This window comes from Danio aesculapii, chromosome 4 (genome assembly GCF_903798145.1).
Source record: "Danio aesculapii chromosome 4, fDanAes4.1, whole genome shotgun sequence".
NCBI classification, from domain to species: domain Eukaryota; kingdom Metazoa; phylum Chordata; class Actinopteri; order Cypriniformes; family Danionidae; genus Danio; species Danio aesculapii.
In genome coordinates this window covers 3,215,961-3,243,460 of record NC_079438.1, presented here as the reverse complement: position 1 = coordinate 3,243,460, position 27,500 = coordinate 3,215,961, and the positions used below count along the sequence as shown (strand labels likewise).

The 27,500-nt window shown below is 33.2% G+C and overlaps 2 protein-coding genes across 2 annotated transcripts in view; both read right to left on the bottom strand.

Annotated features, from left to right (window-relative positions):
• Nucleotides 1–12,769, bottom strand: part of LOC130221923 (gastrula zinc finger protein XlCGF26.1) — a 41,464-nt gene extending 28,695 nt beyond the window's left edge. The window contains exons 1-3 of the mRNA XM_056454488.1: nt 12,686–12,769; nt 12,038–12,200; nt 9,929–10,246 (exon numbers count right to left, since the gene is read on the bottom strand). Of these exons, the coding sequence (XP_056310463.1) occupies nt 9,929–10,246; nt 12,038–12,164 (445 nt within the window). The 5' untranslated portion in view covers nt 12,165–12,200; nt 12,686–12,769. The remainder of the gene's footprint in view (nt 1–9,928; nt 10,247–12,037; nt 12,201–12,685) is intronic.
• A 1,490-nt stretch (nt 12,770–14,259) lies between these two features.
• The window catches only part of LOC130221938 (gastrula zinc finger protein XlCGF57.1-like), a 13,523-nt gene continuing 282 nt past the window's right edge, over nt 14,260–27,500 (bottom strand). The window contains exons 2-4 of the mRNA XM_056454521.1: nt 26,634–26,718; nt 26,147–26,288; nt 14,260–17,837 (exon numbers count right to left, since the gene is read on the bottom strand). Coding sequence (XP_056310496.1) covers nt 16,801–17,837; nt 26,147–26,288; nt 26,634–26,718 — 1,264 coding nt within the window. The 3' untranslated portion in view covers nt 14,260–16,800. The remainder of the gene's footprint in view (nt 17,838–26,146; nt 26,289–26,633; nt 26,719–27,500) is intronic.

Genomic DNA, 27,500 nt, shown 5'->3' with positions numbered 1-27,500 from the left:
TAGTAAGGTGTACCTAATAAAGTGGCCGGTGAGTGTAACACCGGTCCTTTTACAGCAAAATGCTGGGACATTTAGAAGAGAAGATCAGCAGGTTTAGTGCAGAAGTGTCTTCATTTCTACTTACAGTGTCTGAATTGGTGTTTTCTGATGAGCTGAATGACGATATAGAGAGCAGAATGAGCGTCTCTGCTGCTCCTCTGTGTATAAACGCGCTTTACTCGCACTAATAAATAACTCTCAGCTGAAGCTTTATAATATCATATTTATTACTGCTAAAATAAATAATGACGGCAGCGCTACCTTACTATCTATTTAAACACTTTAGATGTCTAAAAACATTTCTCCCCTCACAGCAGAAGCGGGATCGCGACACGGTTTTAAGACGTCATAACATAATACCAAAATAAAAGTCTCTCCTTCTGCTAGCACAATTAATTTTTTCTTTGATATAATATTCCATCTGCTGTGACTAGCATTAGGCAAAGGCCCTAAGATTTTGTTAACAATTGTAAGTTGAATACTTAATCTTTTATATTTTGATAAAATGTAAAAAAAAAAACACCTACAGTGGTGGAGTGTGGGCCAAGAAAATACAGACCGAGAGTAAAACTGAAGCATCTGTTTATTATTAAGCTGCAACTGCAGTACAATTAAAGTTTTTAAACAATAATAATAAAATAAAACTTGTGGAACTGCTAATGCAGGGGTGTCCAAACTCGGTCCTTGAGGCCGGTGTCCTGCAAAGTTTAGTTCCAACCCCAATCAGACACACCTGGGCTAGCTAATCAAGCACTTACTAGGCTTTCTAGAAACATCTTTGCAGGTTAAGGCAAGTTGGAGCTAAAATCTGCAGGACACCACCCCTCCAGAACCGAGTATGGACACCCCTGTGCTAATGTAAGCTCAGTATTGCATTATAGAACAAGTGTAGAGGCCGGCAGTGCTAGAGCTGGGCAAATGACCAAAATTAAACTGCAAATGCGATTTAAGCAAAGCGGTTGTCCTGCACAGCTTATCAGTGACGCACGGTTCTGCCATCAGAGTGGAAATCACTATGGAAAAACACAGAAAACTAGCATAAAACTGAGAATTAAATCAATTTAATTGATTCAAAACTCAAGACTATGGTGTGAGTTTGGAGTAAAACCATTAAACATTGGATTTTACACGGTTTTCAGATGTTGTGCAAACTCAGTTCAATGAGGAGCTGTGAACACTGCCAATTAATCCTCCAGTTAAATCGATATCAATTTTCAGTGAATCGTGTAGATTTTCAGTAAACTAGGGCTGCGTCCGAAACCGCCTTCTACTCAGTAGCTACTACATTTGAATGTAAACGTGCTACTCGGCCGTTAGAAAGGTACGTTCCATACAGTGTGAAGGCAAGTTTATTTCTAGAGCACATTTCATACACAGTGGCAATTCAAGTGTTTACATAAACAGAAATAATCAAGTATAAATAAAATAGACACAAATATAAAAGCAGTGTACAGACAGTTTTCCATATTCCAAAACACCGGTGTATCAGATTTTCTCATTTTACTCTAGGACTTCCCCATTCTGGTGATCACCCCCCCTCTGTGGACTTTTACAGGACTATTAATCTACTGGACGTCTCCAACAGATTCGATTTTTCACCTAAAATCGAAAAGTTAAGCTTTACAGCTCTAATTACGTGCCTCCCAATTTCAACTTTCTTCTGGAGGTAAATCGCACGGCCCCTGATTTCTTTCCCTGATTCCCCTCCTGGGAGTAGATCGCTTTAGCTAGCCAAACGTAATAAAAGATCTTGATCTCAGCCAAACGCCAGGGACTTTAAACCCCCCGCAACAGTTATCTGAGGCGGAGTCACGTCTCGGATGTCACTTATTGTAATTACGCTGCCAGGGGCGTAGCAACCGGGGGGGATCCGTCCCCCTCACTTTTAGAGACAGACCATTTAGAAACAGGTGATTAATAATTATATGAACATATGATCTCATTCAGCCCCCCCCCCCCCCCCCCCCCCCCCCACTTTTAAAATGTCCGCTACGCTCCTGTACGCTGCTATCCCACAGAGACAGAGGCTACCAGTATGGTGACGACCCAGTTAAATCTATTTAACCGCAAAATCAGAGCACTTTCTCCATATTCACAAAACACTGGAGTATCATATTTTCTCATTTTACTCTGGGACTTCCCCATTCTGGTGATCACCCCCTGTGGACTTTTTTCGGTACCTATTAATCTATTAGACGTCTCAACAGAATCGTATGAATGGAACCTCGGACATACTACATCCGCCATTTTGTCATGATCAGGTGACCTACCCACGTGAGTTGCGTCGCTTCACTCCCATTCATTAATTCTCTCGTGGTGCATCATGGGATAGCGCAGCATCCATGGGATGTGCACTTCAGAATCTCTCCAGCAGTAGTAGGTCATCCGGGTACTTCTCACATACTGATTTTCAAATTCTATGAATTCGGACACACTACTCGGCTCGTTTAACGTTTTTAGCGTACTATATAGTATGGAAGAATGCAATTTCAGACGTAGCCTAACACTTTTTAAAACTGAAGCTGCGGTCACACTAGTGTTTTTCTCAGTCGTGCGGCACTGCAAAAAGGGGCGCGATGATCTAAGATGATTAGACATTAAAAAAAGCGAGCGATTGCTCCATGTTTTCAATTCCTTTCCAGAGAGTTCCTGTTTTGATCCTCGATTGGTCTCACTCAGTCAAGTGATGCGATTTCGCAGGTCGGAGTTCACCAAGCGTGAACTTTCCAACGTAGCGAACTGAGAAACCTGCAGCACGAGCTTGTGTTTCCGGTTTGACGCATTCGCGTACGTATGAATGGAAGTCTATGGGGGAATAGTGCAGCGTGACCGCAGCTTTAGAAGTTTAATTGCATGAGTCCACTTTCACATCCTTAAACACCCGTATGTTTTAAATCGACAGCTTATAAAAACTTGTGTGTGTTTTACCTTGTCTACTTTACATCTGGTCACGGCGCAGCTTTTAGATGTTGTTTTGTTTTTATTTCGTAATTCAGAAATGCCAAGGAGGCATATTCCCACAATATGGTGGTGGTTCAGATGGTACCCTCAGTGTTCGTGTCTTTCGGATCTCTATGTACTTTACTAGAACCGGCTTTACTAACAAAATAGACATCAAAATTGCCTTCGATTAATCACATCAGCCTTAGCTTGTGAATAAATGATCACTGTACACTGTATAAAGATACACTGCCACTCATAACCCTGAACCAAAACCGTGTAAATATGGCAAGCACTTCATATAGATTATTCCAGACCTTTTCATCTGAAGGTTTACTGCCCTGAGTTTTCCACAGCGACTCCAGTCTGAGCTTCTACATCGCTCCTGAGATCCTCCTGTAAAGAGTTTTCCAGTTTTTCTCTCCGTCTCAAGGCTCTTTCCGCCCGGCCCACACATGAAACCTTTATCACGTGACCCTTCTCATGGTGACTTAGGGTCTGTTTGTTGTTGAATATCTTCCACAAGTACCACAGATGTAATGCCGCGGTGAAGCGTGGGTTTTCCTGTGGGCTTTGATGCCTGCTTTATTAGAGAATCTCTTTCCGCATCGCTTACATTTGAAAGTGCTTCCCGTAAGTGGATCTTCTTGTGGGCATTAAGGCTTAGTTTCTCTGAGAAACTCTTCCTGCATTGACCACAGGGGAATAATTTTCCGATCATTGTGATTGGTCACATCACGCTGAGAACTACCTGATGAACCATTCCCCAAGTGACTGTGTACAAGTGCTTCTCCACAGTGGTGAACTTTCATGTGACGCTTAAGATCCCTTTCTTTAGAGAAACTCTTCCCACACTGAGCACAGGGGAATCGTCTCTCCTCCATGTGAGTCCTCATGTGAGTCCGATACCTTTTTTTAAATATGAAACCCTTCCCGCACTGACCACATTTGAATGGCTTCTGTACAGCGTGAGTCTTCATGTGACGCCGAAGACTACTCTTTTTAGTGAAATTTCCTGCTACACACCGAGTACATGCTAATAATTTCATATCCCTGTGAAGCTTCATGTGAGACTGATAGCTTTTCTTAAAGGTGAAAGCCTTTCCACAGTGACTGCATTTAAACGGCTTCTCTGCAGTGTGAACCTTCATGTGTTGCCAAAGATGACTTTCTTTAGGCGCAGCTCTTTCCACATTGACCACATATCACTTCTTGTGGTGTTTGAGTGTGAATTCTCAGGTGATACTTAAGAGTGTATTTAGATTTGAAGCTCTTCCCACACACTTTACAGGTGAAGGATATCTCTCCGGTGTGGAATTTCATGTGCGTGGCAAGGCTTCGACTCTGACTGAACCCCTTTCCACACTGAGAGCACGTGTAGGGTCTTACTTTGGCATGATCTACAATGTGAGCGTCGAAGTCTGTTTTTTTCACTGAAGCTCATTCCACACTCCTGGCAGGTGAAGTTGCTTGTAGTTTCTTCTCTTTCAGCATTTACAGTCCGTTCAGCCCGAACAGAGTCTACTATAGTCATGAGATCAAACTCATCCTCTTCTTGATCCTCCGCTATTAAGGTCTAAGGCACAAAGGACACATCAGATTAACTACATGAAGCAGCAGACAAGAACATATGAAGAGAAGCAAAGTGAAGGTTTTAAATCAACCACATCAGGAGGAGCATCCCTGTATAATCCTGCTGTATCATAGAGCTCCTCCATCACGCCAAATTAGGCTCTTCACACAGAGTAGCCGGGATAAGATTCTGACGGTATGAGAAGCTTGGATAATAATATCACAGTTTTACGGTATTGTGATTACTGCACTAAAATATAATCTATTAAATGTCTGGATAAAACACAACTATTTTTTCCTCTCTGAAAACAACATTTCAGTTTTGGATACTGTTGTCTTAAACAAAACAACAACAACAACAACAACAACAACAAATGTACACATACCTTAGGAACGGTAGTACAGAAATTTTGGCGGTTTTTAAACCTTGACTTTTCCAAACCGCAGTATACCTTGAAAACAGTTAACATCCCATGCCTATCACAGACTCCCAGGTAAAAAAAGTGCACTAATATACACATTATTTAAGTATGCTTAGTGCACATTCAGAGATGTACTTAAAGTGCTCTGTTTCGCACACTAATTCTGTACTTAATGTACTATACATAGCATTAAGCATACGTTAAGATAAACTTAACACCCCTTACATGCACTTAACTATGCTATTTTGAGACCCTATGAAATTGAACTAAAATTTGCATTTAACATACTATATCTGTATTTTTATTTGAAACGTTATAGTTACACATACACTTGAACCCTACTTTTAAACATTTATAAGTATATTTATGACTAATTAATTTAAAGTATAGCAATGAGGTACAGTTGAAGTCAGAATTATTCACCCCCCTTTGAATGTTTATTTCTCTTTTAAATATTTCCCACATGAATGTGTTTCTCAGATTCAGGAAATGTTGACAGTATGTCTGATAATATTTGTTCTTCTGGAGAAAGTCTTATTTGCTTTATTTTCAGCTAGAATAAAAGCAGTTTTAATTGTTTAAACACACCATTTTAAGCTCAATATTATTAGCCTCTTTAAGCTATATAGTTTCTGATAGTCTCCAGAATAAACCATCATTATACAATGACTTGCTTAATTACCCTAACCTGCCTAGTTACCCTAATTACCCTAACTTTACCCTAATTACCCTAATTAATCCTTTAAATGTCACTTTAAGCTGAATACTAGTGTCCTTGAAGAATATCTAGTCTATATTATTTACTGTCATCATGACAAAGAGAAAAGAAATCAGTTATTAGAGATGAGTTATTAACACTATTATGATTAGAGATGTGTTTGGAGAAATCTGCTCTCTGATAAACAGAAATTGAGGGGAAAAATAAACCGAGGGGCTAATAATACTGACTTCAACTGGTATATAAAAAAAATAAAGTGATAAAAGCATGCTAAAATACACTTCATTAAAGTTCACATTTCTGTAATCCCAGATGAAAAAACAAGTGCACTAATATGTTTTATTTTCTATTCGGCTTCTAACGTTGTACTAATGTACTAACAGTTGATATTTAGCACCACTTACCGTAAACGTAAGATGAACTAGGTGTACTCGACTGTGCTATTTTGACACAAGACCATTAAGTTGAACTAAAACATCTTAAATATGCTACTTTCATATTTAAACAATATATTTGATCCCTCTTTAATACAACACTAACCTCTTTGATTGGCACTTTAAATATACTAGCTTTACATATAAAAATACACTTATAATTATTGAAAATATAACAAAAATTTACTAGCATTTTCCTTATGTCACACTTAAGTTCACCCAAGTTAATACACTAATTACTTACTACCCCCAAAAAGTACATTAAAGTACAGCTTATACGAGTACACTTACACTCTTGAAGTGCTCTCTGATTTTGTAATTAATATGCTAATGTCTTTAGTAGGTTTTAAATTTGTGTATTGTCTAAGTGTGCTCAAACTGTGCTATCCCAGATGAAAAATGTGTTCATCTTAACATACACTTACACTATTTTTGAGTACATTAAGAATTAGTGTGTGAAAAATAGAGCTCTTTTAGTTCAGTACTGAAAAGTGTACTTAATGTGTATTTTGGTGCACTTTTATTCACTGGGGGTAATTTGTCAGGCTCTCCTGTGATGTGTGATGATACATCCATTTCTCAATTCTGAACAGCTTGTATTGTTGTAATGCTTCTATCAAAACAAAGCAACTCATCCAGATAGGTAGGATATTTCTGAAGAGACTCGATTTGAGTAAAAGATTGAACACTGCCTTTGATTAGTGGGTTCTCAGGTTATTACCTGAATCTTAAATATTAAATTTCTTTTTCCCTAATAAAAGATTAGATTAATCTTCATTACTATAGCGCTTTTACAATGTACAGTGCATTCAGAAAGTATTGACAGCGCTTCACTTTTTCCACATATCTTTATGTTACAGCCTTATTCCAAAATGGATTGATTTCCTCAACATTCTACACACAATTCCCCCATAATGACAGTGAAGAAAGAGTTTTTGAAATTGTTGCAGATTTATTAGAATAAAACACCTGTAAATTCACATGTACATCAGTATTCACAGGCTTTGCTCAATACTCTGTTGATGCACCTTTGGCAGCGATTACAGCCTGAAGTCTTGTTGAATATGATGCCACAAGCCTCGGCACACCTGTCTTGGGAATTCTTGCCCGTTCCTCTTTGCAGGACCTCTCAAGCTCTATCAGGTTGGATGGGAAGCGACGGTGTACAGCCATTTTCAGATCTTTCCAGAGATGTTCAATAGGATTTAGGTCTGGGCTCTGGCTGGGCCACTCAAAGACATTCACAGAGTTGTTGTGAAGCCGCTCCATTGATATTTTGGTGTGCTTTGGGTCATGTCCATGCTTCACTATTAGCCTGGTGATGAGCGCTGCCTGCTTTTCTACAAACGTAAGCTGTGAATACTGATGTACATCTGATTTATCAGCTCTTTTATTTGTAATAAATCTGCAACAATTTCAGAAACTCTTTCTTCACATTGTCATTATGGGGGATTGTGTGTAGAATGTTGAGGAAACCAATTTAATTCATTTTGGAATAAAGCTGTAACATAAACAAATGTGGAAAAAGTGAAGCGCCATCAATACTTCCGGATGCACAGTAAGGCAAGGCAAGGCAAGTTTATTTATATAGCACATTTCATACACAGTGGCAATTCAAAGTGCTTTACATAAACAGGAATAAAAGAAACAAGTATAAGAGAAATAAAAAACAAATAATAGAAATGGTAAAAATAGAAATAAAATAAAATAAAATAAAAGCAGATAAAATGTGTTATAAAAGAATTAAAAAGAAGAGAAAAAACATAGTAGTTCGATCTGTCGGACGGAGCACAGTGCTCATTCAGTAAGGCACAGCTAAACAGATGTGTTTTCAGTCTTGATTGAACGTGCCTAATGTTGGAGCACATCTGATCATTTCTGGAAGCTGATTCCAGCAGCGAGGGGCATAGTAGCTGAAAGCCGATTCACCCTGCTTTGACTGAACTCTTGGGATTTCTAATCTATTTGATCCTAAAGATCTGAGTGATCTGTTAGGTTTGTATTCAGTGAGCATATCTGTAATGTATTGAGGTCCTAGGCCATTTAGTGATTTATAGACCAGTAATAATACTTTAAAATCTATTCTGAATGTAACTGGGAGCCAGTGTAAAGACCTGAGGACAGGTGTGATGTGCTCTGATTTCCTGGTTCTGGTCAGAATTCTGGCCGCAGCGTTCTGGATGAGCTGCAACTGTCTGACTGTCTTTTTGGGAAGGCCAGTGAGGAGGCCGTTACAGTAATCCACCCTGCTGCTGATAAAAGCATGAACAAGTTTCTCTAAGTCTTCACTGGAAACAAAGCATCTAATTCCTGCAATGTTTTTGAGATGATAGTATGCTGATTTACTCACTGTTTTGATATGACTATTAAAACTCAGATCTGACTCCAGAGTCACACCGAGATTTTTGACCTTATTTTTAGTTGTTTGACCTTTAGAGCCAAGGTACGCATTCACCTTGAGAAGCTCATCTCTGTTCCCAAACGCAATGACTTCAGTTTTCTCTTTGTTTAACTGAAGAAAGTTTTGGCACATCCAATTGTTCATTTCATCAATGCATTGGCAGAGGGTGTCAATGGGGCTGTAGTCATTAGGCAGTAAGGCTAGGTAGATCTGAGTGTCATCAGCATAGCTGTGGTAGGAGATTTGGTTTTTTCTCATTATTTGGCTCAGAGGGAGCATATAAAGGTTGAACAGGAGTGGTGCCAGAATCGAGCCTTGTGGGACTCCACATGTCATTGGTGTCCACCTTGACCTATGGTCACCTATACTGACATAGTAACCTCTTCCTTCAAGGTAAGATCTGAACCATTTGAGGACCGTCCCAGACAGCCCAACCCAGTTTTCCAGCCTATCCAGAAGTATGCTGTGATCGACAGTGTCAAATGCAGCACTGAGATCGAGCAGTACCAGCACTGTTAGTTTGCCTGAATCTGTATTTAGGCGGATGTCATTGATTATCTTTATAAGGGCGCTCTCTGTACTGTGATGTGCTCTGAAACCAGATTGATAATTGTCCAAACATCCCTTGAAGTTTAAGAACTTGTTAACCTGGTTATTGTTCAATGATTTTGCCAATGAAAGGGAGATTTGAGATGGGCCTGTAATTGCTCAATATGGTGTTATCCAGGTTGCTCTTCTTCAAGAGGGGTTAACAACTGCAGTTTTAAGTGAGTTAGGAAAAATCCCCGAGAGAAGTGAAGCATTTACCACTTTTAGAAGATCCATTTCTAACAGGTAAACACCGTTTTAAAGAATGATGTGGGGAGCGTGTCGAGACTGCAGGTTGATGTTTTCATAATTTGCACGATCTCTTCTAAGATTTGACCATTAATTACCATGAAATCGGACATAATGTCTGATTTCTTAAGTTGTGGTTGAGTTAATCTGACTTCGACACAATTTGGCTGATTGGATGAGCTGATTGCCTTTCTGATATTATTGATCTTGTCAGTAAAGAAATGAGCAAACTCATTACATTTGCTTTCAGAGAGTAGCTCACTGGGAATCCGACTGGGGGGGGGTTGTGAGTTTCTCTATCGTTGCAAAGAGTTTACGAGTACATCATAACCATCATGTTTGACAGATTTATGTTAGCAAGTTATCCTGACAAAGACGTCTCAATGTCACCTTTGCATGTAAAATGACAACTGAATAGCTATCATAAGCACACATTAAATCCCCTTCATTTTCATGATGACTATGAATGTTTGATAACAGTGTTATGAACACACCTTTAAGAAAAGTGTTACCAATACAAGAGTCTTGCATGACAAAACGTTGAGCTTCAAGAATGAAAACCAACCTGTTAGTCCCTCAGGATCGTCTTGTTGTCTTCCAGTGTGAAATTTCTTGTGGGTTTCATAACTTTGCCTCAGTCTGAACCCCTTTCCACACTGAGAGCACGTGTAGGGCCTTACTTTGGCATGATCTACAATGTGAGTGTCCAAGTCTGTTTTTTCACTGAAGCTCATTCCACACTCCTGACAGGTGAAGATGCTTGGAGTTTCTTCCCTTTCAGCATTGGCTGATGAAGCAGTCCTTTCAGCCCGTATAGACTCGACTATAGTCATGAGATCAAACTCATCCTCTTCTTCATCCTCCACTTTTGGTGGCTTCAGCTCTACAATACAGATCACATCAGTTTAACTACATGAAGCAGTAGACAACAGGATATTCAGTAACACTTTATAATTCCTGCACACTGTGAATGATCTATTAATCATTAGCAAACAGTGAATTCATTATCTGTTAAGCATCAACTCTACATTAATAGATGTAAGTAAGCAGTTTATAAATACAGATATAAATGCTGTATTCTTGACTTATGCTCAATGATTATGCTTGCATACTTTGTTAATGATTATTTTGTTCATTACTTAAGTATTGCATCATTTACAAACTAGTTATTTAGGAATATTCTGTGTTTTTTTAAAGATTATTCAGAATGAGTTCGTTAAAGATTAATAAACTACTCAAATTAACACATATATCTGATTATTCAGGCATATACTAATAGTTCATTTCTATGTTAATAAATGCTTTATGAACTCAACTTCATCCAGTTTTGTGACCTAATTTAAAGTGAGGACTATTAATGCTTTAGAAATTAAAGGATTCAGATTTCTACCTTCCTTTATCCTCTTCTCATCATCCTGTTTCTTATTTGTTTTTAGTAAAGATGATTAATGAATAAGCTAACACATTGCTTGATATAAGAATGATCAGTGCATTCGCCTGTCTCTTTATAGCTATTTCAGGAGCCACCAAACTAGGTCCGAGGTCACGGAGAGCTCGAGTGGAACTGAAGGGCTGAGGACTGGAAGCAGCTGTCTCTACTGTTATTTCTGTGAGTTAATACTGTCTAAAATGTCTGAAGTGATTTAGCTATTTGTACAGTTAATTCTTTTAAAGTGATTCTACTTTTTATTTAAGATAGACTTTGTGTAGTATGGATATAACGGCCTAAATGTAGATTATACCAGTTTTTACCCAGTTTTGATGAAGACTGCTAAGAGTACACTCAGCTTTGGGTAAGAAACAGATTATACTTTAAGTGTGTGTTTCACAGGTCTGGGGTCAGCTCTAAACAGTCTATTGGATGTCTGATGTTTATATGCTTAAGATATTGTTCAGAATTGTACACACGCACTCCACGTGGAAATTTTCCTAGTCTATCTGTGTTTAACCAATCAGACACCTATATGTGTGACGCAGTTACTGACGTTGTATGAGAGTATCATTGTTATTGATTTGTGATTGTAAGCAGAGCGGCCTATAGGAACTCATGCGAGTGTTGAAGCTGGCTTCTGCTGATGAAACTGCAGACTATCTTCAGTAAACTTCATTTATTTATCTGAATCTCTGACTCCGGCTTCTCTTCTTCTGACAGACTGCTCATTCTTTGGGTTAAAACTGTAAATAACCCTCACAAAATCCCTTATAAATGACAATTAAAGGCTCCGTTATATTCTAAACAGGAAAAAAAAGAAAAGACTTTATTAATTTCTAATTATTTGAAGATACACAAATGAAACTGCATCAAATGAAAAATAAATCTTTGCAATCTTATATAAAATAAAATCACTGTACAGTTTAAACTTCGCTCGATAACTTTGAAATGTTGCATCATACTATATTGTTAAATTATTATTGTTGATTTATTCCATTTTATTTAATTGTACTTATTTCTCTTTGTATTTTGACACTCCTGTTATTCGGCAATGCTTAAACTTTACAGTAGTTTTATTTTTTAGATGGGACTGCAAACATTTATTCATTTGATGCTGAGCCTTTGTGCAGTAAAATCACAGTAATGAGGCGCTCATATGACATCCTCCATCAACATCCTTCATTAGTGCAGATCTGAATGAGGATCAAATGACTGAGCTGATCTCTGAGAATGAAAGCCCACCTGTTTGCTGCTCAGGATCTTCATGTTTGACTCTGAATGTTTCTTCAGTCCTCTCAGGATCTTCCTGTTTCAGTGTGAACACGTCTGCGATCCTGATGTCTTCACTCTCCTGTTTAATAAACGCCATCTTTATACTCGCTCAGTCGCTTCAGCTGGAGATTATCTGTGTGTTTAAGAGAAGAATCAACACAAAGATGAAGAAATGAAGACTAAATCGGCTCATTTATAAGTCATATAGAGTTAAAAGGTGTTTTTAATCCCTTTTGAATTCATTCAAGCACTTTTAGCTTAGCATAAATCATTAAATCGGATTAGACCATTAGCATCTCATTTTAAAAAATACAATCATTGCAGACATGCTACGACAGCAGAATTACTGGATTATTACGCCAGAATGAGAGTCTATCTGTTAGGCATATTAGCCTAGAACATAGCAGTTTTTTATTTTCCATCAGTCTTTAGTACACAAGGTAACAACAGAGGAGTCAAGCTTTAAATAAGGAAATTACTTACAGTTTGGTCATTTTAAAGCAGGATGCTAATAGTCTAATCAAATTTAATGGTTTATGCCAAGCTAAAATGGTTATATTGAGTGTCTTGCTATCATAATATTATAATTAAGCAAAGTATAAGAAGCTTATCACCAACCACACAGCAGGCCGAACTTTATCCAGCGTTTAGGAGACGATCACATCCTTCTGTGTTGTTTACTGAAGCACATCTGCTAATTTGCTAGCATTTAATCAAAAACAAACTATTATTATCAAGATTCAATTTAAAACGCTACATTTAGATGAGAAGATCAGCAGGTTTAGTGCAGAAGTGTCTTCATTTCTACTTACAGTGTCTGAATTGGTGTTTCTGATGAGCTGAATGACGATACAGAGAGCAGAATAAGCGTTTCAGCTGCTCTTCTGTGTATAAATGCGCTTTACTCGCACTAAATAATTCTCAATGCAGTTAGCGGAAGCTTTATAATATCACATTTAATAAATCTTAAAATTACCGCTGCGCTTTTCTGTCCATTTAAACACTTTAGACGTCTGAAAACAATCAATTCTTTCTTCACAGTAGAAGCGGGAACGCGACGCGGCTTCATGATGTAATAACACAATAGCAAAATAAAAGTCCCCCCACGTCCATTATTCGCGACCCACTGCTTTGGATTTGTACCTCTATTTCAAATAATAATAATAATAATAATAATACATTAAAAACAATGTTTTGATCAACATTATACTTCTGCTAGCCCCTTTTAATCTTTATATAATTGAGTATATTTGTATTTCTTCTTGTTGTGTAATATTTGCTGTATATCCTGGGACTAGCATTAGGCCGAGGCCCTAAAATAGTGTTAACAATTGTAAGTTTAATAGCATTTTGTTTGTAAATCTTTTATATTCTGACACTATTAAAAAAATACATTTTTAATCAAAGAAAAGAGTAACGAAAAGCTTAAAATAATTCATATTTCTTAATCCAGCCATTAACCTCATCTCTCACATAACACTTGACTTTGTTTCACTCAGCCTGTATTTCACAGATATACACACGCCAGAATAACAGAGAGGAATTTTAGGTTAAATATCTCTACCCACGCAGTCCACTGAAAACATCTGATCAAAATAAACATGAACGACTGACTGAATGTGAACATGAATGCGTCACTTTACTTAAAATGAGGCGCTGTTTGGCTGCAGAACCAATTTAGACTATAATCTATAGTGCTCAAGAGTATTTACGAGTAATATAATCAGTCTCTGCAGCAACAGTCTCTGCCTATCATCCATCTGAAACCAAACACCTAGGGTTTGGACTTTGACCACAATAAAAAAAAGGTTCAATAATAATTGAAAGTAGGAGGGAGATTACAGGTATGCACCAGCCAATCACAGCACCAGAATAGATGAGCAATAATACTCAAAAACACTTCATTGAACATGTATACATGGACATCTCCTATATACTATATAACTGCAGGTTAACTATGTTTATATATAATAACCTAAACTGTTAAAATCTATTAGTAATTAATTAGTAACTAGATAATTTATTAGTTATTATTATCTAAAAAGTTATGGTAACTAACAAGCTTCACTTTTCTGATTTTGATTATAATGCAATAATGTGCACTCAATAAAGCTGCTTTGTCTGGTCCTTGAATCTGATTGGCTGATAGCCGTGTGATATTCTGCAATAACAGCACTCCTGCATCCTCCTGCCCCTTGTGTATCGCTCCGCCAACATAGAGTGGCAGCAGATTAATAAACTTACTACAGTTTGACAAATATTGCAGCTGTTGGACAACATAATGTACTTTTGAGGCTTTTTTTAGAAGAGAATGTAAGTGTTTAGATTGCAGCTATGCAGTTTATTTATAAGGATACTGCCTATTTTAAAATATGTTTGCATAATTTTGGAAATTCAGTACATCGGCCGCCATCAGCCTTTCAAAGAAATTGACGGGTGACATTCTGCCACAAGATGGCGACAGAGAAAGCATAATAATCCTTTGGGGTCTGAAAAAAAAAGCATTTCTTCAGCGTAATGTCAAACTACAGCTGATCAAATCATTACAGAGCAGGTAAGTGACTAAGTCCATCTCTCTCTCTTTTATTTTCATTGCTGTGTTTATACCACAGTAATCTGCTAGTGTTTGATTTGAGTGATGATGACATCACCGCACATGTGACGCACAGCATTGCAAATCTTTCTGAAAGCGTTCAAGGTAGCGTTTGAAAGCATCGTCAATCAGCCGATCTATCAGCAGATGGATCGCTCATATATCTGCACAGTTCAGCTGATAGACGCGGCTTTAACATGCTCTCGTGTAAATGCAGAGTGAAGCCAGTGCATCGATGACCATTCCAGCCAATCACAGACATTTCTGTTGAGCTCCTGAACACAACGGCTAATCAGCTCTCTCGTTGGCTTTCTCATCTGACCCCACGCGGGCTCGAATCAGTTGATTGGTCTGGAATTTAATAGCTGCAGACTCATGCTGAGTTCACACCAGATATCCGGTATCGGCAAGAGAATTTCCCCCGGGACACCAACAACAGGTGCTACATCATAATCACGCCCCAACAAGAGCAAGCTCCTGATTGGTTAATACGGCGTGAACGTCAGTTGAAGTTCAGATTTTCCAACTCGAGTAATACGCGCGTTAAGCATGTCAATCGCGCAAAATCCTCAACTTGAGCCGCTTCATTCTCGCGAATAGTGTCAATCGCGCCGCAGGATGTCCATTCGGGTCTTTGCAATGACTTAACATGTAAATCAATCATGTTTGGCACTTCTTCCGCGTCTGGTGTGAACACAGAATCACACAGATGCCCTCAGCAGAGCTAGTGACATCACTGTGATGGGCGGGGTTAGGTGTGCTAGCATTTTAGCATGCTGGATATTGGATTTCTGGTCTGTGAGGTGACAGAAGTTAACACAAAGACTGCTCAGTGCAGATTTCCTGTATATTTTTATTGTTTAAGAGAAAGTAAATATTGAAGACAATAATAAAAAGGTCAGCACATTTTTCAGTGAAGCGGTTTTAAATTTGAGACCTGAAAACTAAGCGAACCTGATCAGGGGTCGATCAGGGGTGACCTGGTGTCAGAGTAGGGCTGATCACACCGAACACGTCTTTACGTCCCAAAAAATGAGGCAAGAAATAAGAGGAGCGTGGTGGGCTTTTAATGTCGATAGGCAACGACTGAGTCAGCTGCATATTGTTCGAGTGTTGCTGTTGATATTAATATAATTAATATTTAACAATATTGTGATATTATATAGATCTGTAAGTCCTTCAGCTCCAGATAACTCAAAACAGCGACCGCTAGTCTCTCCTCCATCTTTAAAAGTCTCTGTAGTCGTCTTGATATCCCAAACACTGCTGTCACTCAACAGAAACCCCGCCTCTGCTTTCATTTGATTGGAGAATGAAAAAGACGTCACTGACGTAACACGTTTCCCGCTCAGAGGTGACTTTTTTCAACTGCGAGCGCACATCGTGCAATAGTAAAAACGCGAGGCGCATCAGACGGTGTGATCAGCCCCTAAGGTTGTCTCAATTAGCAACCTAGCTCCCAAGGTGGTGAATCAGTAGGTAGACGTTTCTCCCGTCATAGACTTCCATTCAAATGCACGCGAATGCGTCAGACCGGAAACGCAAGCTCGTGCTGCAAGTTTCGCAGGTCACTGCATAGGAAAGTTCAAGCTTGGTGAACTCTGACCTGTGAAATCGCATCACTTGACTGCGTGAGACCAATCGAGGATCAACGCAGGACCTCTCTGGACAGAACTTTAAAACATGGAGCAATCGCTCGCTTTATTAATATCTAATCATATTGTTTAATCCCGCCCCTTTTTGCAGTGCCAGACGACAGAATTTCGCAAGCTCAAACTCTAGTGTGACCGCAGCAGAAGCTTAGCGTCTTGTTACGTAATGAATTAGCGCACTAGTGTGTCTCAATATGTTTGATGATTTGGGTCACATGACTTTGAGCTGCCTCTGCACTTCCGTTAAGAGTTACTGCCAATACTGATTTCCACAGTGTATTGTGAAGGGAATAATCAATATAATACTGAAGCACTGTGGTGACAGACTTTGGCTGAGGCGTTTCAGAAATGAGCTAAACAACACATCAGATGCTTTACACTGTGCTGGAAACGTGTGCTGCTTGGTCCATTAATGCGTCCCATCACATTAATTCAGTAAGTGCGTCTCTACTTCGACCATTTCTTCTTACATATTCTTTAACACAGGTTTATCCGGCATGATCCTTCATGTGTCTGTGTAGGCCAGCGCGATGTCTGAAACTCTTCTGACACTGGCCGCACTTGTAGAGTCTCTCTCCGGTGTGGATTGTCATGTGGACCTTAAGCATGACTCTATCATTGAAACCCTTTCCACAGTGCTGACAGGTTAAATAGTTCTGTCTGTGGAGTCTCTTATGGGCGTTCAGGCTCAGTTGATGCGAAAACCTCTTTCCACACTGATCACAGGGGAACAACCTCTCCTTGATGTGAATCGTCATGTGATACTGATAATTTCTTTTGACCATGAAACCCTTTCCACACTGGCCACATTTAAACGTCTTCTCTACCGCGTGAACCTTCGTGTGCCGCCGGAGGTAACTCTCTCTAGTGAAACGCCTCCCGCACTGAGCACAGATAAAGGGCTGTGCTTCAGCGTGAGTGCTCAGGTGAGACTCCTGACTGTATTTAGAGGTGAAGCTCATTCCACACAGCACACAGGTGAAGGGTTTCACTCCAGTGTGAACTCTTAAGTGGGTTTCGAGGTTTGCTCTCTGACTGAAAGACCTTTCGCACTGGGAGCATTTGTATTTCAGGGTGTGGGTTTTCATGTGGGAATACTTGGAGCCATAGGTCTTGAATCTCGTCCCGCAGTGAGAGCATTTGTACGGCTTCTCTCCGGAGTGAGTGTTCAGGTGGTTGGTAAAGCTGAACTTTGTGCTGTAGCTCTTTCCACACTGCTCACAGGTGAAGGGTTTCTCTCCGGTGTGAACGGTCATGTGCCTGTTGAGGAGTCCGATCAGACTGAACCCCTTTCCACACTGAGAGCAATTATAGCGCCTTTTTCTGGCGTGTTTTCTCATGTGAGCGTCAAAGTCTGTTTCTTTACTGAAGCCTATTCTACACTCCTGACAGGTGAAGATGCTTGGAGTTTCTTCCCTTTCAGCGTTTGCTGATGAAGCAGTCCTTTCAGCCCGTATAGACTCGACTATAGTCATGAGATCAAACTCATCCTCTTCTTCATCCTCCACTTTTGGTGGCTTCAGGTCTAAAGTAAAGGATAAATACACATCACACCAGGCAGATGAACAACACTTTCAGACAAGAATAAATCAGAGCGGGGGCGTCGCTAGACCCCATTTACTAGGGCACGTGCCCCAGTAAAAATCGCCAGTGCCCTAGTAAATGCTTTGACATATGATTTACTGTATATGCAAGTGTATTTATTAAGAGTAGTAATCCCAGAATAAAGACGTTATTCTCGATGTGCAACCAAACCAACGCTGATCACAGCAATGTAGTTTAAGAAAAAAGGAAACCGAGTACCCATCACGTGCATCGCTTCTGCTCCCAGTTCGGTTGTGAAAATGCATGCTGAAGAAGTAGCCGCTCATGTGTTGTGAAACCAGCACACAGTGAGTTTTACAAGTCAAAACAAAGTTTAAATAATACCATGGCTCCTGATAGATTTGAGAAAGGAGGGATGAAGTCATGTAGCTGCATAATAACATTTCTAGCATATAGATCAGGGGTCATCAACTATATCTGTCAGAGGGCCAGAGTTTTACCAGACAGCCTCCTTGGAGGCCGGACCCCCAAGAAGAAAATCAAATTTTGGCTTAACATGATGTTTAATGTTTATACTTTTCCCATTTCATTACAAAACTGAAGGCATTTGATTCAGGCTCCCATCACCTGTACCACAGTCAACCACTAGGAGCGCTAGATATTTCGCCTCAACTCAATCAGGCTCATTCTGAAAACGTAGTCCTGTAGATGTTTCTGAAGACTGAACTACGGGAGGTACGTATTTTTTCAGTTTTTGTTTTCGTGAATCCGCCAGAGGCCGCTGTGTGCACTTTTTCGCATCTCAAATGTCTCTCGCGAGTGCCGTTTGCGCCCGTGCTGTTCTCGCGTAAACCCACCAGAGGTCGCTGCCGACCGACCGTCTGTCTGACTGGCTGAATGATTGACTGGGCGACTGACCCCCCCGCCCTCCTCCTCCTTCCCTGAACCCAACTAATTTAACCGATTGACCCGCACACCCACTTACTTCCCTAAACCCAACCAACGATTTACAAAAGCCGTCCAGAAAAAGAAAAGCCCTCGTCTGATTTTTTAAAAGTTGGTGTCAGAGGGGAAATGTAACTTTAGCTATTGATTAAGCACTGTGAGTAGCCCGTTTCAGCATTGTGATTTCAATTCAAGCCCCCTGAACATTTCATTTAATGTGCGAACATTATTTGTGACCGGTTTTGTTTCTTTACCATGCTATTTTAAGTTGTGCCAGATTGTTTTTTCTCCTTGTTTTAGTCCTGAGGAGTCTGCTAGCTTCAAGCACGCTGTTGAAAAAACTAATGTTAAGTAAGGGCATGAGGAAAAGTTATGTGTTCGTTTTATTTTAAACCTGCTTGAATCAATAAATGCTAAACGCCGCATAGTCTATCTAAATCTGTCCTCATTTCAGAGTGTAGCCTGAATATAGTCATAAATGGCTGTTATTCTGACAAGAGACTCAGTTATTTTAGTTGCTTTAATAATGTGGACCACTATTCTGTTTTTAATCCTCACAGCTTTGGAATTCAGTCGCGGGCCGGATTGAACGGTTCAGTGGGCCGGATTCGGCCGCCAGTTGATGATCCGTGATATAGATCTTTACTTTTTTATTTTGTTATTATATCAAAACAGTAGCCTATTTAATATTAATATCTTGTTGGTGCTGAATTTAGAAAGTCCAGTATCTTGACAACTCTACACCTTAGTTAATCACTGTCCAAATGAACATGTTGGTAGCTTTGTATCACATTGGATAACAACTCTATAAAATAAACACTATAAAATAACTAATAAACAATAAACACTATAAAATAATTAATAAACAATAAACGCTATAAAATTAATAAACGCTATAAAATAATTAATAAACAATAAACACTATAAAATAACTAATAAACACTATAAAATAATTAATAAACAATAAACACTATAAAATAACTAATAAACACTATAAATAATTAATAAACAATAAACACTATAAAATAACTAATAAACACTATAAAATAATTAATAAACAATAAACACTATAAAATAACTAATAAACACTATAAAATAATTAATAAACAATAAACACTATAAAATAACTAATAAACACTATAAAATAATTAATAAACAATAAACACTATAAAATAATTAATAAACGCTATAAAATTAATAAACGCTATAAAATAATTAATAAACAATAAACACTATAAAATAACTAATAAACACTATAAAATAATTAATAAACAATAAACACTATAAAATAACTAATAAACACTATAAAATAATTAATAAACAATAAACACTATAAAATAACTAATAAACACTATAAAATAATTAATAAACAATAAACACTATAAAATAACTAATAAACACTATAAAATAATTAATAAACAATAAACGCTATAAAATAACTAATAAACACTATAAAATAATTAATAAACAATAAACGCTATAAAATAACTAATAAACGCTATAAAATAATTAATAAACGCTATAAAATTAATAAACGCTATAAAATAATTAATAAACAATAAACACTATAAAATAACTAATAAACACTATAAAATAATTAATAAACAATAAACACTATAAAATAACTAATAAACACTATAAAATAATTAATAAACAATAAACACTATAAAATAACTAATAAACACTATAAAATAATTAATAAACAATAAACACTATAAAATAACTAATAAACACTATAAAATAATTAATAAACAATAAACGCTATAAAATAACTAATAAACACTATAAAATAATTAATAAACAATAAACACTATAAAATAATTAATAAACAATAACACTATAAAATAATTAATAAACAATAAACACTATAAAATAATTAATAAACAATAAACACTATAAAATAATTAATAAACAATAAACACTATAAAATAATTAATAAACAATAAACACTATAAAATAACTAATAAACACTATAAAATAATTAATAAACAATAAACACTATAAAATAATTAATAAACAATAAACACTATAAAATAACTAATAAACACTATAAAATAATTAATAAACAATAAACACTATAAAATAATTAATAAACAATAAACACTATAAAATAATTAATAAACAATAAACACTATAAAATAATTAATAAACAATAAACACTATTAATTATTTTATAGTGTTTATTAGTTATTTTATAGTGTTTATTGTTTATTAATTATTTTATAGTGTTTATTAGTTATTTTATAAACAATAAACACTATAAAATAACTAATAAACAATAAACACTATAAAATAATTAATAAACAATAAACACTATAAAATAATTAATAAACAATAAACACTATAAAATAATTAATAAACAATAAACACTATAAAATAACTAATAAACACTATAAAATAATTAATAAACAATAAACACTATAAAATAACTAATAAACAATAAACACTATAAAATAATTAATAAACAATAAACACTATAAAATAATTAATAAACAATAAACACTATAAAATAATTAATAAACAATAAACACTATAAAATAACTAATAAACAATAAACACTATAAAATAACTAATAAACAATAAACACTATAAAATAATTAATAAACAATAAACACTATAAAATGATTAATAAACACTATAAAATAACTAATAAACGCTATAAAATAATTAATAAACAATAAACACTATAAAATAACTAATAAACACTATAAAATAATTAATAAACAATAAACACTATAAAATAACTAATAAACACTATAAAATAATTAATAAACAATAAACACTATAAAATAACTAATAAACAATAAACACTATAAAATAATTAATAAACAATAAACACTATAAAATAATTAATAAACAATAAACACTATAAAATAATTAATAAACAATAAACACTATAAAATAATTAATAAACAATAAACGCTATAAAATTAATAAACAATAAACACTATAAAATAATTAATAAACAATAAACACTATAAAATAACTAATAAACACTATAAAATAATTAATAAACAATAAACACTATAAAATAACTAATAAACACTATAAAATAATTAATAAACAATAAACACTATAAAATAACTAATAAACACTATAAAATAATTAATAAACAATAAACGCTATAAAATAACTAATAAACACTATAAAATAATTAATAAACAATAAACGCTATAAAATAACTAATAAACGCTATAAAATAATTAATAAACGCTATAAAATTAATAAACGCTATAAAATAATTAATAAACAATAAACACTATAAAATAACTAATAAACACTATAAAATAATTAATAAACAATAAACACTATAAAATAACTAATAAACACTATAAAATAATTAATAAACAATAAACACTATAAAATAACTAATAAACACTATAAAATAATTAATAAACAATAAACACTATAAAATAACTAATAAACACTATAAAATAATTAATAAACAATAAACACTATAAAATAACTAATAAACACTATAAAATAATTAATAAACAATAAACACTATAAAATAATTAATAAACAATAAACACTATAAAATAATTAATAAACAATAAACACTATAAAATAATTAATAAACAATAAACACTATAAAATAATTAATAAACAATAAACACTATAAAATAATTAATAAACAATAAACACTATAAAATAATTAATAAACAATAAACACTATAAAATAATTAATAAACAATAAACACTATAAAATAATTAATAAACAATAAACGCTATAAAATAATTAATAAACAATAAACACTATAAAATAACTAATAAACACTATAAAATAATTAATAAACAACACTATAAAATAATTAATAAACAATAAACACTATAAAATAATTAATAAACAATAAACACTATAAAATAATTAATAAACAATAAACACTATAAAATAATTAATAAACAATAAACACTATAAAATAACTAATAAACACTATAAAATAATTAATAAACAATAAACACTATAAAATAACTAATAAACAATAAACACTATAAAATAATTAATAAACAATAAACACTATAAAATAATTAATAAACAATAAACACTATAAAATAATTAATAAACAATAAACACTATAAAATAACTAATAAACACTATAAAATAATTAATAAACAATAAACACTATAAAATAACTAATAAACAATAAACACTATAAAATAATTAATAAACACTATAAAATAACTAATAAACACTAAAATAATTAATAAACGCTATAAAATTAATAAACGCTATAAAATAATTAATAAACAATAAACACTATAAAATAACTAATAAACACTATAAAATAATTAATAAACAATAAACACTATAAAATAACTAATAAACACTATAAAATAATTAATAAACAATAAACACTATAAAATAACTAATAAACACTATAAAATAATTAATAAACAATAAACACTATAAAATAACTAATAAACACTATAAAATAATTAATAAACAATAAACGCTATAAAATAACTAATAAACACTATAAAATAATTAATAAACAATAAACGCTATAAAATAACTAATAAACGCTATAAAATAATTAATAAACGCTATAAAATTAATAAACGCTATAAAATAATTAATAAACAATAAACACTATAAAATAACTAATAAACACTATAAAATAATTAATAAACAATAAACACTATAAAATAACTAATAAACACTATAAAATAATTAATAAACAATAAACACTATAAAATAACTAATAAACACTATAAAATAATTAATAAACAATAAACACTATAAAATAACTAATAAACACTATAAAATAATTAATAAACAATAAACACTATAAAATAACTAATAAACACTATAAAATAATTAATAAACAATAAACACTATAAAATAATTAATAAACAATAAACACTATAAAATAATTAATAAACAATAAACACTATAAAATAATTAATAAACAATAAACACTATAAAATAATTAATAAACAATAAACACTATAAAATAATTAATAAACAATAAACACTATAAAATAATTAATAAACAATAAACACTATAAAATAATTAATAAACAATAAACACTATAAAATAATTAATAAACAATAAACGCTATAAAATAATTAATAAACAATAAACACTATAAAATAACTAATAAACACTATAAAATAATTAATAAACAACACTATAAAATAATTAATAAACAATAAACACTATAAAATAATTAATAAACAATAAACACTATAAAATAATTAATAAACAATAAACACTATAAAATAATTAATAAACAATAAACACTATAAAATAACTAATAAACACTATAAAATAATTAATAAACAATAAACACTATAAAATAACTAATAAACAATAAACACTATAAAATAATTAATAAACAATAAACACTATAAAATAATTAATAAACAATAAACACTATAAATAATTAATAAACAATAAACACTATAAAATAACTAATAAACACTATAAAATAATTAATAAACAATAAACACTATAAAATAACTAATAAACAATAAACACTATAAAATAATTAATAAACAATAAACACTATAAAATAATTAATAAACAATAAACACTATAAAATAATTAATAAACAATAAACACTATAAAATAACTAATAAACAATAAACACTATAAAATAACTAATAAACAATAAACACTATAAAATAATTAATAAACAATAAACACTATAAAATGATTAATAAACACTATAAAATAACTAATAAACGCTATAAAATAATTAATAAACAATAAACACTATAAAATAACTAATAAACACTATAAAATAATTAATAAACAATAAACACTATAAAATAACTAATAAACACTATAAAATAATTAATAAACAATAAACACTATAAAATAACTAATAAACACTATAAAATAATTAATAAACAATAAACACTATAAAATAACTAATAAACACTATAAAATAACTAATAAACAATAAACACTATAAAATAATTAATAAACAATAAACACTATAAAATAATTAATAAACAATAAACACTATAAAATAATTAATAAACAATAAACACTATAAAATAATTAATAAACAATAAACGCTATAAAATTAATAAACAATAAACACTATAAAATAATTAATAAACAATAAACGCTATAAAATAATTAATAAACAATAAACACTATAAAATAATTAATAAACAATAAACGCTATAAAATTAATAAACAATAAACACTATAAAATAATTAATAAACAATAAACGCTATAAAATAATTAATAAACAATAAACACTATAAAATTAATAAACAATAAACACTATAAAATAATTAATAAACAATAAACACTATAAAATAATTAATAAACAATAAATGCTATAAAATAATTAATAAACAATAAACGCTATAAAATAATTAATAAACAATAAACACTATAAAATAACTAATAAACACTATAAAATAATTAATAAACAATAAACACTATAAAATAATTAATAAACAATAAACACTATAAAATAATTAATAAACAATAAACGCTATAAAATAATTAATAAACAATAAACACTATAAAATAACTAATAAACACTATAAAATAATTAATAAACAATAAACACTATAAAATAATTAATAAACAATAAACGCTATAAAATAATTAATAAACAATAAACGCTATAAAATAATTAATAAACAATAAACACTATAAAATAACTAATAAACACTATAAAATAATTAATAAACAATAAACACTATAAAATAATTAATAAACAATAAATGCTGTAAAATTAATAAACAATAAACGCTATAAAATAATTAATAAACAATAAACACTATAAAATAATTAATAAACAATAAACGTTATAAAATTAATAAACAATAAACACTATAAAATAATTAATAAACAATAAACGCTATAAAATAATTAATAAACAATAAACACTATAAAATAACTAATAAACGCTATAAAATAATTAATAAACACTATAAAATAATTAATAAACACTATAAAATAATTAATAAACACTATAAAATAAATCATATATTTACATTTGAAGACATGCAGAACATCACATTTTCAATAAACAAACAGAAACTGCAAATCAGGAGGAGATAGGAGGCTCAAGAGGTATAATACGGCTCATAACAGACTTGTAAATGAGAAGTGGGTTTATTTATCAATGTTTTGGTGCTACAAGTCACAAAGCTTCACAATTTATTGTTAAAACCTTTTATTTATTTATTATTAAACCATTTATAATCCTATTATTAAGATTAGAGTAGATCATCTTATGAAAGTGGGGGGATTTTAGCAAGGGGGGGGGGTCTTCTTTGGAGCTAAGCCCCCTCTCCAACAACCTCCTTCATTAGAGTAGATCTGCAGATCTGAATGATCTCAGTTTGAGCTGTGAGAATGAAAGCCCACCTGTTAGCTGCTCAGGATCTTCATGTTTGACTCTGAATGTTTCTTCAGTCCTCTCAGGATCTTCCTGTTTCAGTGTGAACACGTCTGCAATCCTGATGTCTTCACTCTCCTGTTTAATAAACGTCATCTTTATAATAGTGGCCTATATAAAAAGATGAACAGACAACAAAAACAATGATGATTAGCCTCCAATCTTGTCTCTATCATATATTAAGATGATCACAGCAGTTATTTTTTATCCAAATCAACTCCAAGATGAAAATGTCCTTTAATATGTGATACTTTAATATGTGATACGAACTGTCCGGCTCTAGACAACATAATCAAGAGTCCACGCCACCAATCGAATAATTAAAGAAAAAACTGATTTATTAGAGTAAACAAGATCAAATGCTAAATAAATCATCTAAATAAACAGAAAAATCTGGTGCTGGAGGAGACCGTGGAATCCTTTTATCATGCGCTTACCGCCTGCAGCGCAGCTCACCTGTAATGCACTCCAAGGGAACAAGTGATCAAGACAATAGCGCCATCTACTGGACATCCCAGCACCAGCAAAGGAAAAAACAAACCTGTAACATATGCATGACAATAATTATTCATAATTAGGAGAGGTATAAAGTACAGCAGTCCACCCATCACCTCTAACGGTGGTTGATTCTAGTACACTATTGTAAATCTGCTCTCTTGATATACAGGGTGAACACCACAACTTGAAAATCGAGAACTCTGCAAAGATGAAAAGGAGAGCTAAGCTTAGGGAAAAGAAGTATACTTAAGTAAAGGTCAAGTATAAAAGTATACTTCATTTAGTAAGTAAACAAGCCTGTTAAGATACACTGCAGTGACAAAAGCTGCACACTTTATGGATAAAAGAGACAAATAAACACCATGACTGTGTGTGGGAAAATAAATGCTCTTAGTAATAACACATAGGGCTCGTTCATCCTGAATAATTCAATAATGTAAATGATTGTTAAGATGTCAGTGCTGTTATACAGAGATTGCAGGTGTTAAACAAAAGCAGAGAAGGTTTAATTCTGCTTCAAAAGTTGTGAATAGACAGCAGAAGAAACACGAACAATATAAGAAATAGGTTTATGAAATAGTGTATAAAACAAGCAGAAAATGTTCATCACCACACTGAGATGGCCTACAGTTTGCTGTTGGCAGAGTGCAGATGGGTCTGTTTATAGTATAGCTATAGAGCTGGCTTATAAACTGTCAGAATCACCACAACAGATGGAGCGTATAACCACTATAGTATTTATTATAAATTACTTCAAGCTCGTGGAAATGACTGAGGTTTCTTAAACATGCGCCGAGGCCTCGACAGAACTGAACCGAAGATCAA